Here is a 17,537-nt window from a genome sequence, read left to right as displayed (position 1 = left end):
TTTCCGTAACTTAAGCGTAGGTATAAGTATTTTAATTTTTAGGAATCATAAATTTCACTTTGGCCGGCTGGCTGGCTGGCAGCAAATGAGGGCGCGTAAAAGAACGCTTGTAGAAAGACGAGGAATCTACGTGTACCTATCGGGGCCGTGTAATTAACAACCTAAGGGACGGGGCTACATGATCTGGGCGCTATCACCGAGCGTGTGGTTTTACTAACGTGGTGGTGATTTTTTAGTTTTTTTTTCTATCTTCTTCTACAGTTTTGGTCCGATTGTTTTCAAATTGGCGTCGTCGGAAAGATCTTGTAGACGCGCACAACTTCTGCGTGACGGAATTTCATTTTTCCTGGTGGCATAATTAATCACCTTTTGCAAGGCGCAGCGTCATCGAGGGGTAGCGGTTTTCAGGGGCCCAAAAGTTTTGAATTGCGGCCTCTCTTTCTCGTGTCTCGAGCTATGAGAAGTGCCCCAAAAATTATAGGTACTATTTTGTGGTAGGTTCTTATTGAAATTCACCCAAATGCGAATTGCGAGTGTACGCGACGTCGGGCATCGACAAAGGGAGTATGGTAGGCCCCGACAAGATCTCATTGACGGTGGAGTCAACACTCGCTAATAGAGTACCTACTGATCTGCCACACACAAAAATACGCCCTCTTCGATCTCACATGAGGACTCATTTTGTTTATATTATACAATGGCGAATCCCCCATTAGGGCCCATTCAATATTCGCTCGCGACTCGCTGGTGGGTAATGCATATATCAAAATCAAATTAATTTTGTTCATGTAGAATACGGAACTTATCACTTCATTCAGGTAATAATTATGTATAGATACACTGCTGGAAGTCCCGAAATTCAATTTTTTTTTATTTTACAGGTAATTTCTCAGTTCCATTACAATTGATCACCCGGTATAAAACAGTAGCCATGTTGAATGTTGTCGGTTCAATTAATTCATGCCAGGTAGGCGTGATTGCAAATAAACGTATTTTATAAATGAACTTTATATTTTTTACCGTTAATAATTTTACAAAAATACCAGACATACCAATTTAGTGGATAATTAGCAAGTAATTAAAGGTATATTTGTTCTACCTCAAGATCGTTAGGCAGCTACCATTATAATAATGTTTGGAAACAGTTAAAAATCGTTCCCTTAAAAAATTGTTTAAGGAAAATTGTGTAAGAAGATCCCAATGTCATATGTCAATGAACCCATTTTAACCTTTGATTCTGTCTAGTCAATATTATTATTTACACCTAATGCAAGGAACAGATCTAGTTTGTTTATGGGTAACGAAACAGCTCGAGATATGGAGACAGAATCCGTAAAATCAGAGAACAGTTCTAGATCAAGGCGTTCTAGAGGACATAGGGATCGTTCGAATCACAGACAATACTCGCATAGGAGCACTAGGTAACTTCCTACTTCTTGTACAAATGCTATACTAACAATAATGTTACTTTAGAAGCAATAAATCTTTAAGAAAGGTGGAAGATATGGCTCCATTTCAGACTGCAGTTACTTTGTCACCCGATAATAGAGACGGTCAAGAGGTAATCGAAGTACAGATCCTTCCACAAGATGACAATTGGGGTGAAAATACAACGGCAATCACTGGTAATACATCAGAACAGTCGCAGTCAACTGAAGATGTAAGTAACTGGCCCGGTGAACCAGACACCGGTCTTGGCTTCTATTGTCAACGTTACATCGGCACAATTATGACTGCAATATTATCAATAGCAGCATTTATCAGTCCCTTGGCGATGGTCGTATTACCAAAGATTGGATTTTTTCCTGCCCTATCTTCGCCAATTGGACTGCAAAATGGTGATAAATTGCTAGCTTGCGGAGCGGAATGTAAGGGACAGTTGGTATCTTTAGCTTTTAAGATGATTATACTGGCAGCAGGCGCTTGGGCTGTGTTTTTACGGCAACTCAATGCGACACTTCCTCGCATTTTTTTATTTCGAGCGGCGGTGCTCGCGTTTATTTTAGTTTGTACTTTCGCCTACTGGTTATTTTATATCGTTCAGGTAACAGAAAATGCAAGGGCAGCCACGACGCCTGAAGAATCTGTAGACTATAAAGCCTTAGTCGCGTATGCTTGCAGTTTAACCGATACGCTTCTGTTCATCCACTATCTTGCAGTAGTTTTAGTAGAAATTAGGCATTTACGACCGAAGTATTACATTAAAATCGTCAGGAGCCCTGACGGTTGCAGCCGGGCATACGCTATTGGCCAGCTGAGTATACAAAGAGCGGCAATGTGGGTATTGGAAAAGTACTATACAGATTTTCCCATTTATAATCCATATTTGGAACGCATTCCTGTATCGAAATCTCGCAAAGCTTCCTCTAGTTTTAAGTTTTACGAAGTTGACGGTATTAATAACTCCGCTTCTCAACAATCACAATCTCGGGCAATGCTAGCGGCACATGCGCGTCGCCGTGACTCCAGCCACAATGAGAGATTTTACGAGGAGCACGAGTACGAAAGGAGGGTTAAAAAGAGGAGGGCTCGCTTAATCACGGCTGCAGAAGAGGCATTTACTCACATTAAGCGGCTTCATAATGATCAAGCACCCGCAATTCCGATGGATCCTCAAGAAGCAGCTCAAGCTATTTTTCCTTCAATGGCGCGCGCGCTTCAAAAGTACTTGAGGATCACTCGTCAACAACCCAGGCATTCCGTCGAAGGTATTTTAATGCACCTTGCCAATTGCTTGAGTCACGATTTGACACCTCGCGCATTCCTCGATGCCTACTTAACTACAGAGCCGGTTTTGCAAAACGAAAAAGAGCAAAAGAATATACAAACGTGGGCTCTAATATGTGAAGAGTTGCTATCGAGACCGATCGATCACAACACACATTTCCAATTGAGGCAGAATGACGTATCTTTGTTGTGTTCGATTAAGCAGTTGCCACATTTTAATATAACTGAAGAAGTTGTCGACCCTAAAAGTAACAAATTTGTTATGAGATTAAACTCTGAGACTTCTGTATGACCCATAGAGTATGATCGATTAATTTAAGGGCAACATATCAATTTTATTACGTTAAGGAAGAGTTGAATTGTTATACTTAAAGTGGTGATGAAATTTATCAAAATATACAAAATCTGTTGGTTTCATAAGGGCTATGGTATTTTGGAAAATGGTAATGTAGGTACTAATAATCTGCAGGTTTTGAGCCAATATTTTTATTTGAATTTTATATTTTAAAATGAGACAAATAAATGGCATTTTTGGTTTAATAGCAAGGCTACATTTTGAGAAATTGAAATAAATGCAATCAGTGAGACCATTTGTAGGGTGTTGTTCCTGTTGGCCCTCTCTACGAATGCATGCATTATACTTTTGACTTGCGTTATATCTTCTTTTTTCCAACTTGCAGCCTTTTATGTTATGGTTGCTCAGAATAAATGAATAGTTGCATAAGGAAACAGTTTGGACCTTTGTATATTTTACGAAAAAAAAATGTTTTGGTTCCCTCTACTAGTAGGACCTCGGCTGTATGAAAACCCACCTCATGAGATGTATTGCAAGTAGTTTGTTTTTAAAATCTTCAAGTATTTGATTTGGCAATTATTGATACGCCCTATGCAATTATTATTTTTACTTATGGATAGTATTTTGTACAGACTTAACGGAGTAAGAATGGCCTAGGGGGTTGATGGAGTTGTCATTTTAGTTTCCTTCAAAGAAGTAGATAGGGATTTGCGTGTATTCTTTTTTCCTATGTCTACTTTTAAACGACAACATCACTTCCGAAGGGCGACTACTTGTAGGCAACCAAAATAACTTCTTAAAATAAAGAAGATCTGACTGTAATATTAATTAAATTGAGTATTGTTGCTTTGACTTCCTTGTTATGGCTATTTTCATACGGGCGCAATGTATTCAACTGAAGAAAAAATTGATATTGTCAATCAGCATAGTGCCGATAACAGTTTAAGGGGCTTAAGAGATTTATTTTCTGTGATTATTAGACGCCCTTCAGAAGGATTTTGTCTTTTAAAAGTACACATAGGAAAAACAATGCACATAAATCCCTATGTCTACTTCTTAATAAATAGCACTGTATATGGTTTACCAATATCAAAAAATATGATTATTTTGTACTGAACGGTTCCAAAAAAATAAACCTAAAGTTAAGAAGTTTAGGTAAAGTCCAAGATCATCAAAATAATTTTTTATGACAGACTGCGATCTCTCCAACTGAATGTCACTTGTACCATATCTTTAAGGAATGGTTTAGGAATAACATTTTTTAGTTTATATTGGGATGTTAAATCTTGCCACTTATAAAACATTGAAATGTTCATTTTCACATATTTGCAAAAAAATAGATCAGTTCGTGTATTTTTTAGTTTTGAATACATTATTGCTAGTATTTTTGAACGTGCTATTCAGTTCGCATTCAAATATAAACAATGTATCGGGTGTTCTATTTCAAAAAATTGTTGAGGTTATTTCCGGCCAAAGCGGAAGTTAAAAAAATATGATGACCAATGCATTTTTGACTTTTTGCCATAGAGGTGAAAAAAATATAGGTAATATAATAATAAATATCCAAAATGTTCGACTGTTCTAGGACTTACTGTGTGTAGAAAGAAACAGAATAAGCACCACTTTTAATTTTGTACCAAGCAATTATCTATCTAACCACAAAAAGTGCTTTTTATATTTTCTTTAGAAATCCCCCCCCCCCCCCCCCCCCCAATGATGTCTCATCTTTTCTGACTAAATTATTTACATATTGTTTGTTAAGCAAGTGTTGTTTAAAGTGACATATTGTAGTGCTGTATAACAGTAAAATCTGCATCAAATCTCGACATCCGCCTTTCAGCTGTTAGTGTGCCATTTAGACAAATAATGAATGTTATGCTCTGAGCAATCCAAATGCTTTAGCCTTTAGGTTTCAAAAACATCAGTTTTGATAGTCACCATGATACAAAAATACTCAAGACATGCAACTCTTCGCACAATTAGCTTTAACTATATGCTCAGTATTTATACGACTCGTTTTTTTACTCAAGCAAGGGAACTGGCGTAAGTATTTTTTATGTTTTATAAACATCAATTTGTACATAGTAATAAATAGGATAGCCTTATACAAGGTTCAACACATAAATAATGGAATAGTTCATTTGTTGAAGAAACCCTTGACATATGCAATATCGACTCATTACATTGTTTATGTTTTGGGCTTTGTAATATCGAAAGAGTGTACTTATAAAATATTTATGACAACATTGTGATATGTGTGTGCATTCTATTATTTTTTGTGAAATTTTCTACGCAATTTTTTTATACAAATTTATATACATACTAGTTTAATTTGTAATTATTAATTTATATAATAAACAAAAGAATAGATCTCTTATATAATAAGAGTGCAAAAGAAGCCTTTAAATGTATTTAGTACAATAAACCGGAATATATGTTTAGGCTATGTCTTATACACATGTAAATATATATAATCGGAATCTCAACGCATTGTTGCAAGTCAGTATTGTAAAGTATTTTTTAAAAATGTAGCTTTTTTATGAGTGTAAGCGATTTGTAAATGTAATGCAATAAATGTTTTGATTTTTTGTATATAACATTCAACAGTATTAGTTAGATAGTGAGGATCCCTAGTTCGAACTTCAATAATCGGTTCGGCTAGTGCGCATTTCGCGGCCTCATTATTCTAGATGCAAATGATTTTAATGTCAATAATCTTATCAAACTATTCGACATTTTTGCCTAATTTGCAGCGACTAAAAATTTGTATTCACTTGTCTTGTAAATGGCTACTCTCTACCGTCTGCTCTCTTTCGTAGTCTAAGGATAATATCCTATCAAGAGCAATTCTGCGCATTGAAGCTGTGACAGCCATATTCTCGCTGCACAAAAACTGTTTACTTTGTGTTTATTACACCAGCCAGCTATTTTGTTTGCATGATACAATAAATAAAAGATATGGTATTGCGTATGTGGGCGGAGTTATGGGTGACGTCACGCGGGAATTTTCATTGAAATGTTAGTGCTTTTTGTGGAATTGGAAATTAGTTTTCAACAAAGTGCGGTGTTCTGTAGTGCAAAACATATTTTAAATAGAGGAAATGTTAATTAGAGGGCCCCTAAAGTATCATATATTGCTCAGATACAAGTTTTGCAATCCGCATGAGACGAGCAGGCAGCAGATACAGCGAAGAAAAGGGCTGTATTAGGTACGTACCTACTCTACGGAGACTACTCATACACAGCAACATCGCCTAAGAGAACTCCCCTCCCCTTCCAGGTGAATACATCCTCATACACAGCAACATCGCCTAAGAGAACTCCCCTCCCCTTCCAGGTGAATACATCCAAAATACCTAATAAAACACAATAACGGCATAATCACCTGTACAGTATAACAAACAAACATGATTCAGATAACGGTACAGAAACAAAAAATCGAATAATAATAATACAAATTGTGACATGACATTCAATGATTAATAGTGTAATATCATGTCTTCGGCATCTGCACTAAACGGTCGCATTTGGGTCTAGGACACTTCGCCGAATGCCCACAACGCCGACACGATTTTTTGAAGGTCCATATCGCCGACTAGGGACACTACGCCGACCGTGCCCACATCGTCGACAAGTGTGTAAGGGACACAACGCCGACCATGCCCACTTCACCGACGGACACTACGCCGATCGTGCCCACATTGCCGAAACGTGTGCAAGGGACACTAAGCCGAACGTGACCACAACGCCGACTGTTCGAAAATCCAGGCCCCTCATACTCTGTCCAGTGTATGAGTTTGCATTTTAAAAAGTTTAAAAAAATGTCCTAAACCTACAAATAACCTAATATCCAAAGCTGCTTTGCTTCACACTCCGTCCAGTTTGATTAAGAATTTTCGTATGAGTCTGTAGTTCGAAAAAAGTTAAAAAAAAATATTCTGAACCTACAATAACCTAACGTCAAAAGCTACTTGGTGTTGCACACCGTCCAGCTTGATTAAGAAGTGTTGTATGTGTCGACGTTATGGTCACGTTCGGCTTAGTGTCCCTTGTTCACTTGTCGGCGATGTGGGCACGGTCGGCGTAGTGTCCGTCGGCGAAGTGTCCCTAGTCGGCGATATGGACCTTCAAAAAATCGTGTCGGCGTTGCGGGCATTCGGCGAAATGTCCCGGCCTCGATTATCACAAGACTAAGGTGTGCTTGTTAAATTTGATATTTGACTTTATAAGATGATTTAATATATTGATTAATAGTAGGCTTGGTAGATTTTAACTATTGAAGTGTGGATGCTAGCGTTATTGTATTAATGCCATGTGTCACCCTGTATATTAAATACTTGGAATTGACATAGTTCAAGGTGGTATTGCTGATTTGCTGAATCTTTTTTTGTGTTGGTAGAATGTGGTAGGAATGTCGGATTCATTTTTCAGTTGAAAATAAAAGTCAAGTTCTTTAAAATGTCGAACGAATTAAAAAAAACAGAGAAAAAATCCACCCGTGGACCCACAGCGGAAGACATAATGCTCGGTTTCCAGCAGTTACGTGGGGAACAACGCAGTTTAGCCTCAAAACTGAGCGAATTTGAAATGGAACTGAATGAACACAGGTAGGTAATAAACACCACATGTTCTTTCATTCATATTTTCGCGTTCTCATGCTACGCTATTGATATAGCACTCCAATAATATTTAAACATGAAACCGATGTGCACACTAAAACGATGTTTTTTCAGGTTGGTTATTGAAACGTTGAAAAATGCGGATCCCAACAGAAAGTGCTATCGAATGATAGGCGGTATTTTAGTAGAGAAACAGGTGAAAGATGTTGAACCAGTTCTGCGTACCAATAGGGACAGATTAACGGAATTAATAGAAAAAGTAAATGAGCAGCTTGTGAAAAAGGGCACCGAAATAAATGAATATCGAGAAAGGTATAACATTAGGATTCAGGGCCAAGATGATCTAAAACAAGAAGGCGAAAAGGAGACAAAAACGGAAACCAGAGGAAATGTGCTCGTCTCATCCTAGAAATTCTCGGATTTTACTAACAAATTGTTTTATTTTGTTGGTATTTGTTTGAGTTTTGTTGTTACTTTTTGCGCATTGTATTAACGAGATGTTCTTATGCAGATCTATAACTTTTTGTTTTATTGTACTGCTTTGTGAGGTATACAAATATTTTTTTATCACCTTTTAAAATTATTTGCAATAAACTGTTCATTTTAATTTAAACTTATAATCTGTTTGCTATAAAATGGGAGAACTGTAGTGAATTGCAACAGAGAAGTTAGCTTAAATAAGTTTGGTCAGTGAGCCCCCTGAATAATATAGGTTTCCCCTGTGTAGGAAAATTCTATTTAGTTAAGAAAACATTATATAAATAGCAACAATTTTTAGTATAATTGTATTGGAGATGACAGGATATATGAGCTATGTGTGTATTTTCTGTACTGCTTGTATATCGAAAAAATCACCTATAGTACAGGCTATCCAACGATGTGCTGAACCATTATTGTGTGGGAAACTAAGAACAAAATGCTAATTTGAGTGTGTATTGTATCAGAAAACACAAATCTGAATGGGAGGCCATAACTTTTTATTGAAATCTATACTTTCCTCAACAATAACATTTTGCTATATTTTTAGTAATACGGTTACTTTCTTAAGCAAGTTTTATATTTTTTGCCCTGCCTTATATAACTACTGTTTGACTTCCAGCCATTTTAATTTCATATTAAATGGTTATCAAATATTTCTACAACTTTTAGCGGTATTTCAATTTCGAATGTGCAACTAACAATAAAATTGTTTTTATAAGGAAAACAAGATAGACCTATAATTTTCATCAGGGTTTGCGCAGAGTATAGGTACCAGGTATATGTATACCTATCCCTTCCACTTATAAACTAGAATAAAACTAAATAAATTGTAAAAGACAAAAATATTTACATACTCACAAATTATAACTGAAAGAAAGAAATGCTGTTTGTGAGAGCCGGATTTAGCGCATGGGCTACTGTGGGGTGAGGTCTAGGATTGCATGATTATAGGGGCGCCAAAATTACCAGCTGAAAACATGTAGGCATATTTGCACCAAAATGGATAAATACCTACGTACAATTATTTGATCTAAAACAAGACGCAACTTCGTTAAAGTTAAATTGTCACCGTTTCTGAAGTTTTGTTCTTCATTGTTGATTGTGAGCAATACGTAATTTATGGTCAAAACCGTTGCGATAATTTCACGGTTGGTTAAAAAATTTAAAAACCATCTAATATTAATATTACTGTTTAATTAAATAACTTTTTTTAATCAATTGTTTAAATATTTTTATTTGTATCAATCATTTAATATGCTAATATTGTATTAACTTTTTAAATAACTACAACCAGGGCCGGATCTACACACATACGATAGTACTGTAGGATTATTTCCCAAATTTGTTTTTTTGCCGCCCCTAAACATTTGTCGCTATGGGCCTGGGCCCACAAGGCCCTATGCTAAATCCGACTCGGACTATACAATCAGAGTTGGGTACTGCTCGCGAGCGTTTTGCTTGAAAAAGCGCTTGCGAGCGATACACAGCACTTTTCGGAGCGGCCACTTGGTGCTCGATATAGGATCGTTTACTCTACCCGCGAACGGTTTTCCGCTCGTGAACGGTTTTTTCGCTCTCATTATTTAATGTCAGCGTTTTTTCCGCTCCCAAGCGCTTTTTCTGCTCTTGAGCGTTTTTCCCGTCGCGATAAACCGATCGAGCACTTTTAGGAGTACTCGGAACTCGCAAGCGGTTTCGCTTTGCAACACAGCTCGATTCTTTCGAGCATTTTTGAGGCTCGTCGCTCGAGCGGTTTTTTAGGGTGCGCGACCCAGCTCTGACTACAATGCTAATGTATGTACTTACCTACTTAATTGTTAATTTATTAACGAGCTCCTAGCGAGTTTATAATTTTCGTAATCTGTCCGTCCATTTTACCACGATATCTCAAAAATGCATGGATTACGATGAAATTTTGCAGTTGGATTCTTTATCAAAGGAAGGCCCTTTTGACATAATAATAATAACAAAAATAATAATTGCGTTACAATTTATCTTTCTCTTACGCCAAAAAGAAAACGGCCCTAAACAAGTGTAAAGATACCGCTCCCGGAAATGACAACATAACATATACAGGGTGGTGACTTGCGTCACGCATCATAGGGATTTCAATGTAAAATTCATAACATGCGATTATTGGCTCCCCAAATTATTTTAGAGCAAAAATGTATTAAGGTTTTTTGTAGACACGTAAATCAAGCGTATTAGTTTTTAATTTTTTGCATAATAAAGCCGGAAAATTGGAAAAATAAAACCCCCATCTTTTTCAATAATCTGTGATGCCATGGAATTTTATAATACAAAACTATGCCAATATCCGTCATGCCATGGAATGCCTGCTATAAAACAAATCAAATTCTATCAAATAGTTATTTACGTTATAAGTCCGGTAGGTTACTTGTAACAGTACGAGTTAGACATTATGGACGAGGCGACGTCAGGAGCCGAGTCAAGAATGTCTTAAACGAGTACTGTTACAAGTACTACCGGACGTATATCGTAACGTATTTTATTTCATACTGTAAGTCTGTTTTGTATCATTATTTCATTTCAAAGATTACAAAATTTCATCATATTGTAAAAATCGCATTACCTTGTTTCTGTGACAACGGCCGTTGCTATAGTTTGTAGTTTGTTGACAATTGAATTTTTTTCACTGAAAAATTGACGTTATAAACGTTGTGGGATGTTCCAATGTTCCCGATACAATCCTGTCGAAATCTCATGAAGCAACCGAAAAGTTGGTTCCTAAGAAGTCGGGCGCAAGGTTTGAAAAAGAGTACTAAGTGTTTTGCCAATTGAGGAACGAACATGGGGCGAAACAAGTAGAGGAAAAAGTCATGTTGGCATACTTTTTGGACACAGTAAGTTTTTGAATTGAGATTTTATTGCCTGGGTTTCGGTGTTAAAGCGTCATGGAGCATGGAAAAGCTCATCGACGGCAGAAAAATACATCGAAGGCTCGGTAGAAGGAAAAGTTAAGATTGCCCGTATGATACAACTGATACAAGGCGGCGAAAATTTCATTGAAGTTTTACAGCAGAAGGAATCAAACATTACTAACTCGACATTCAGTAATAACCCAGGCGTAGTGTTGAGGGCAATACAAATTGTTTCATTACAATCAATGTTAATGTTTGAAATAAAGAATTACAGCCAAATTTATGTTGGGGTTTTTAATTAATTGTGTGAAGATGTCAAATTTGATGTATACAAATAACAGTCCGGTAAGTGTTGCTTAGCGACACTTACCGGCTCGGATGCTGTAATAACTCACCTACCGGACTCAAAATGATAGTGTAATCGAACATCTACCGGACAGTATGAAATAAACGTATTATAAACAGCGAATTCAACATAAAGAAAGACCAAATTACTAAACACGAGGGTCCTAATATAACAATTTACAATAAATGTGCGAATTAGTCACCATTAACTGCAAGACAGTAACCAAGTCGATCATAAAATCCATTTCGAACTGCTGCTAATTGATAACTGGATATCTTTTTGTTTTAGAAAATTCCATGGCATCGCAGATTATTGAAAAAGATGGGGGTTTTATTTTTCCAATTTTCCGTCTTTATTATGCAAAAAATTGAAAACTAATACGGTTGATTGACGTAAAAAAATTTTTTCTACAAAAAACCTTAATACATTTTTGCTCTAAAATAATTTGGGGACGCATTAATCGCATGTTATGAATTTTACATTGAAATCCCTATGGTGCGTTACGCAAGTCACCACCCTGTATACACCATGATACAGAATATGACTTCCGAAATGAAAAATAGAGATGGATAATCATATATGGGATACAGGTGTATACCCTTTTTTTTTGGGATGGTGAAATGCCTATCGCACACCTCCGCCTGACTATAACGTAGGTCTGGGGCCTGCATCCGCTAAACCATTTCCCCCTTCGCGGGTATTGCCAGTGGCATTCCTCCGCGAGTGATCTCTTAATAAATTCTTATGTCTGTCTGTTTCCCACTTCCGCTCTCACTTCCCTTTCCCGTGTGCCTATTATTTGCACTATCAATTGTTCTATAATTCGCCACTTCTCCGTTTCCAGCATTATACCAATATTACCTTCCTCTAAAATTTCTTCTGTCTTAATGGCCGCCTGCCATCTTTCGGCTTCCCACCTGGAACAGTATAATACCTACCAGAGTTGGACTGGGTCAACTGGGTCACTAAATTAAATTGGGTCGCTGGGTCACGTCATACTCTTTTCAGTTAGACCCAGTGACCCAGTTTGACCCAGTGACCCAGTTTGACCCAGTGACCCAACTTGACCCAGTGATCCAGTTTGACCCAGCGACCCAATTTCACCCGGGGACCCAATTCGACCCAGTCATCTAGTTTGATCGAATAACGCAGTTAAGTCAGTGCCCTCGGTTCAAGTGTACAGATTATGAAATAAATGAAATGCTGGTTTGTTGAAAATAATACTCGATTGCTTGACAACTGCCATTTCTGTGATGTTTGCTTTAATTCTGCCGTAAAAAACTTTCCATGTCCCGAATGGTATTAGAATAATGTTATTTCTTTGCTTCAGGGCTTACCAGTTTGCTTACAGGTGTTCATTCACATTTAATTTTTTTCTACTAGTTAGCTTAATCCAAATAAATCTTTTCTCTAAATACTTTCATTGACTACTTGACTACAAACTATAAACAAATGCATTTGATTTTTTTAGGTATTAGTTCTCTTGAATGAAATTGGGCTACGTGCTTGTTGCCGAATATTATTGAGGAAGTTTTTTTTAAAATTAAAAGTTACTTGAAATTGTTTTGGATGAAACCTAACAATAATTTAATTACTGGGCCACCGGGTCAAGACGGGTCACTGAGTAAAGCTGGGTCAAGATGGGTCACTGGGTCACCGGGTCAAGCTGGATCACCGGGTCAAGCTGGGTCACTGGGTCAAGCTGGGTCACCGGGTCAAGCTGGGTCACCGGGTCAAACTGGGTCACCGGGTCACTGGGTCACCGGGTCACTGGGTCACCGGGTCACTGGGTCAGTAAACTAACTGGGTCACCGGGTCACTGGGTCACTCTATGCTTGACTCAGTCCAACTCTGATACCTACACCATATAACTCTCGCCAGGAAAGATTGCCGGTCACAGCACATGAGCACACCTTGTGTCGATTTACAATCTATGTTTTTCTTTAGGTGCGAGCGACTTCCGAAATAGGATGGTGCCAATGTTGAACGAAAAGTGTTTTTGTTTAACATTGAGACGATAGGTACTATCCCGGAAGTCGCTCACATCTTTAGAAAAACAGATTGTAGACCGGGATCAAGTGTTCTGTAACCGGCAATCTTTCCTGGCGAGAGGTTTACTTAAAATTATATACCTACCGTACACATATACACCGTACTTAAAACCCTAAATATGTGGAACATCATAGGGAGGCTGATGCATAAACTTATTCAGAGCTTTTGCCTTTTTGGAAAACCGGTACTTCCAAAGTTCGTATGGAATAACATACCTATATTCCCAACTGTATGAGGAAAAAAATGGGATACCTCAAGGGCCTGTGTTCAGTACCACTCTATTTGCCATTGCTATTAACGGTATAGCTGATGACATACATCCAAATAGTAAAGCCATGCTGCATGTAGGTAAGTATATGATCTAGCAATAGCGGTAACCGGTACAAATATCCTGGATATGCAAAACATAATGCAAAATGATGTAGGTAAATCGTGTAGTGTGTGAAGCAGAAAAAAGAGGGTTGACTTTTTCGTCTAAAAAGACAACGTGTATGCACTTTTGTATAGACTCAGGAAACCTCATAACGAGCCAACACTGAGCTTTAATGGCCAAAGGATACCAAATGTCGAAGAACAAAAATTCTTGGGGCCCACATAGAAAATGTAGTAGGTACCTAAGTGCAAACTTACCATCAATAAGATTACAGCTCTTTGCAACTTTACTTGGGGATCAAATAGAGACTCATTACGTAAAATTCTAAGCTCTCTTGTTCAAAGTCGAATTGAATATGGCAGTGTAGTGTTGTGTGTGCTTACAGAAAATCACCAATAGAAGCGCTCAATATAATAGCAAAATGTCCACCACTTCAACTACGATTTCTGGAGACAAATTTGAAGTATGGTGCCAAAATCCTTAGTAAATTACTATATCTCCGACAGGGCATATCAGCACCAGAAATTCTTGATAAGTATGAATGGAGCCAAACAAGAACTATCTCTGCGCTAATTAAAATTCATAAACAACTGGAGTCTGAGAGCCTAGTAATAGACTTCCATATTGCCCCAAATGATAATTATGACTGGGAAATTAACTCTTCACAAATAGAGGAAATAGCAGAAGAAGACAACCACACTAATTAATAGACACTGGCAATATTACATTAGTGAAGGATATGAAATAGTAATAAAAGGACATTATCTACTGACGACGGACGCTACTGCCACATTCAGGCGAAAGAACGTACGCGTACATGGCAGCTCCCTGATGGAACCTCGATCCTGACAGCTAGTCTTATAGGTATCGTTAAAGAAATTGACACGGATCAACTAACTACAAAGAAAATGATATGTTTTACATCAAACGTAATAAAAGCAATGTTAAAGAACACATTCTCAATTAACGAATTTGTAAAAACCATACTACAAAAAATAACTACACTCAGAAAAAGGGGCATTACAATCAAATCCTTATATGTGACTTCACGTTATCTAGTCACTCCCCAAACAGACGAAATAAATAAAAACGATGTGCAACAGATGACAATCTACACCCACGAAGATCTGAGGAAGTACATTCGTAGAGTTATAATTAGTAGGTAAATGGCAAGGTAACTGGGACGAAAATACAACCCAACTGCGACAGTGTATAAAAAAAGTACTATACTAGTAGCTCCCCTTGCCAGAGAGAATGAAGTGATATGGGCAGCAATAGGTCACACATTCGTATTTGCTCTTAGGAAGAGATGCTGCCGTATGCCCACAATGTAAAGAAAAAGTACCTATACTTACTGTAAAGCATGTAGTAGAAGAATGTGAGTAATTAAATGAGTATACAGTAAAACATAAAATTGAGGGAGAACTTGCTATGCTGCTAAAAGAAAATAACTTTGGAAAGTTAATACAGTTCCTGAAAGAAATCTAAAGAAATGGTTGGTAAATAATGGATAACACTGCTGGAATATAAGTACTATCAAAGAGTACCCAGTCTTTGGTACTATTATATCTGCTCTGACAAAACTTGATCGTGGCGCTCAATGGTCACAGTTCTCGAAAGCGCATACGTTTAAGGTAATAAAAAAAATAGTCTCTAATTCTCTATTGTCAACAGAGCAAATAGCAAATAATAACATTTCTTTGTTGATACTTAGCATGACAAAAGGTGCTAGTTCAGGGACAGGCACAAGCACCGCTCCTGGTCTTCCACTTGGACCAAAATCAGCAACGGGAAGGAAGAAAAATAAAATTAACAATATAATTAGAAGTATGCCTGCTGCATAATGTCTAAATAATTCATATGAAAAGTTAGTTACCTGGATAGTTGCGTTTTGTTATTATAATTTTGTCAATCAAGAATTTGATAAAATAAAACATTCAAGAAGTTTACTTTAATAATTGCTACATATCATTTGCAACAGAAGAAAGAAAGAAGAATAAGAAATAAAATTTACGTTGGTTCACAAAACGTCCAGATTGCCCACAATTGAGAAGAGGTAGTGGTAGTCGATGTGGCTTATTGAGATTGTAATGTAATATGTACTGTTTACTAGCGGATTTAAAAATAGGTAAGGAGGAGATGTTCTTGACGTTATCTGGTAAAGAATTCCATAACTTACAAACATTATAAGAAAAAGACCTCTCAAACAGGGATGTTATGTGCCTAGGGGGCCTACCATAAAACTTTTTTCTATATACATCTGTGCGGTATGTTAAGCGTTTCGCCAGGGCGCCAGATATGGAGGGCTTTATATTTAATCAATCACCTTAAAATAATACATTTCCGTTAGTTTGTAACCGAATTGCATGATATTCAATATGGGGATAGCTTTAGCCATGTAATAATAATAATAATTTCATTTTTTCATTTTTCCAAAAATAAAACATAATTGACGGTTCCACCAAGTCAACGACTTATCGGTGGGTACCGATATGACATTTTAAACGATAGTTAAAAGAAAAACAAAAAAATAATAATAATCTTTATTGTTGTTAAGACAAACAATTTTTTTGTTTACAAACGTTAATTTTGAAATAGATAAAGAAGGAAGAAGAAAGGACAAATACATTTAAAGACTAACTTACATTGAATTCCCTTCAAATTAATTGATTAATGTAACTGCAACTTTCTATGTGTTTCCATGTCGAAATTCCAAAACCAAACAAATCAGCGGCTAGAACTTTCGCAAGTATTTTTAATTATAAACACGTTAAAAACATTTAAGTAGTAGATACTGTTCAAGTTTTCAGCATAGGTAACATATTTCAAGTCTTCTAGAACTCATCTTGGAATCAAAACATTCTTCACTCAAAACATTCTTTACTCCCTTCTTGTAATATTTTTGAGCTATTCTAGATCCTTATTTTAAAATCTTTTTAGAATCCTACACAATATTTGACACATATAGAACTCCAAAAGGTTTTTAGGATTATGCTACTCTTTTTAAAATGTCAAATATTTTTCTAATTTCTATTGGACCATTAGAATTCTTAGAGTCGCCATAGATTCTACTAGTCTGAGAGTCAACTTGGAATCGCTTCTGAATCCTCTCAGAAAATCGTAGAATCGTTGTTCAAATCTTAAAAATATTCGTATAATCCTCCTTAGTCCAGTCAATGAAGCAGGTCGCACACTTTTTTAAATGACTTCGAGAATGTGAAATTTAAATACGGTTGGTAATTCGAAAAAAGTGTAAAGAATTGTAGAGAATTTAATGGTTCGTCATTTAATATAAGAACATTTTCTCCTATGATAAACCGTTTTCAGTAAACAAGCGGAAAACCCAAAAACTGTACCTTTCCCTCCACCCCCGCCCTCCGGCTCGCCACCAAGGTGACAGGAATTTTAGTATGTGCATTGCCGAAGAACTCTGAACAAGTTTCTGAAGGAATTACTTAAGTGCCTGTTCACCCCAAACAAATTGTTCATTGACTATTGACTGGACTACCTTGAAATTTTTCAAAGTGCTGTCAAGCGTGTTTGTCAACATAGAGAATTCTGATATAGGAGACCGTTACTAGTCGAAGTTTCTTTGTAGAGCAATAACAAATTGTGTGTAGGGTAGATTAGTCCTAGAACGTCCTTGTAATCTTCTGTACATAGGTACCTATCCTTTGGTCTACCTTGTGTATGGCTACGATATATTATATTTCCACTTTGTAGATAAGATTAAGACTTAACTACAATAGTTGCGAAACGTTTG

General features: G+C 36.9%; 2 protein-coding genes across 2 annotated transcripts; both read left to right on the top strand.

Moving 5' to 3' along the window:
- The first annotated feature begins 925 nt into the window (after window positions 1-925).
- LOC116164376 (vang-like protein 2) lies at window positions 926-3,708 on the top strand. Its single transcript, XM_031478545.1, has 3 exons — window positions 926-1,186; window positions 1,246-1,421; window positions 1,474-3,708. Exons 2-3 carry the CDS (start codon window positions 1,294-1,296, stop codon window positions 3,017-3,019), a joined length of 1,674 nt encoding a protein of 557 aa, XP_031334405.1. The 5' UTR covers window positions 926-1,186; window positions 1,246-1,293; the 3' UTR covers window positions 3,020-3,708.
- A 3,690-nt stretch (window positions 3,709-7,398) lies between these two features.
- On the top strand, window positions 7,399-8,774 carry LOC116164656 (prefoldin subunit 2). The gene is made up of 2 exons (XM_031478856.1): window positions 7,399-7,629; window positions 7,756-8,774. Exons 1-2 carry the CDS (start codon window positions 7,481-7,483, stop codon window positions 8,048-8,050), a joined length of 444 nt encoding a protein of 147 aa, XP_031334716.1. The 5' UTR covers window positions 7,399-7,480; the 3' UTR covers window positions 8,051-8,774.
- The last annotated feature ends 8,763 nt before the right edge of the window (window positions 8,775-17,537 follow it).

The sequence above is a fragment of the Photinus pyralis genome, unplaced genomic scaffold, assembly GCF_008802855.1.
Source record: "Photinus pyralis isolate 1611_PpyrPB1 unplaced genomic scaffold, Ppyr1.3 Ppyr1.4_LG2, whole genome shotgun sequence".
Lineage (NCBI taxonomy): Eukaryota > Metazoa > Arthropoda > Insecta > Coleoptera > Lampyridae > Photinus > Photinus pyralis.
The sequence above is the reverse complement of the archived record's forward strand: the minus strand, read 5'-3'. Positions and strand labels throughout refer to the sequence as shown.

Excerpts from the sequence above, each read along its gene's own strand:
- LOC116164376 (XM_031478545.1), top strand. The coding sequence starts at position 1,294 with ATGGGTAACGAAACAGCTCGAGATATGGAGACAGAATCCGTAAAATCA. Across the intron at positions 1,422-1,473 it reads TACTCGCATAGGAGCACTAG|AAGCAATAAATCTTTAAGAA; the intron begins GTAACTTCCTAC and ends ATGTTACTTTAG.
- LOC116164656 (XM_031478856.1), top strand. The coding sequence starts at position 7,481 with ATGTCGAACGAATTAAAAAAAACAGAGAAAAAATCCACCCGTGGACCC. Across the intron at positions 7,630-7,755 it reads ATGGAACTGAATGAACACAG|GTTGGTTATTGAAACGTTGA; the intron begins GTAGGTAATAAA and ends ATGTTTTTTCAG.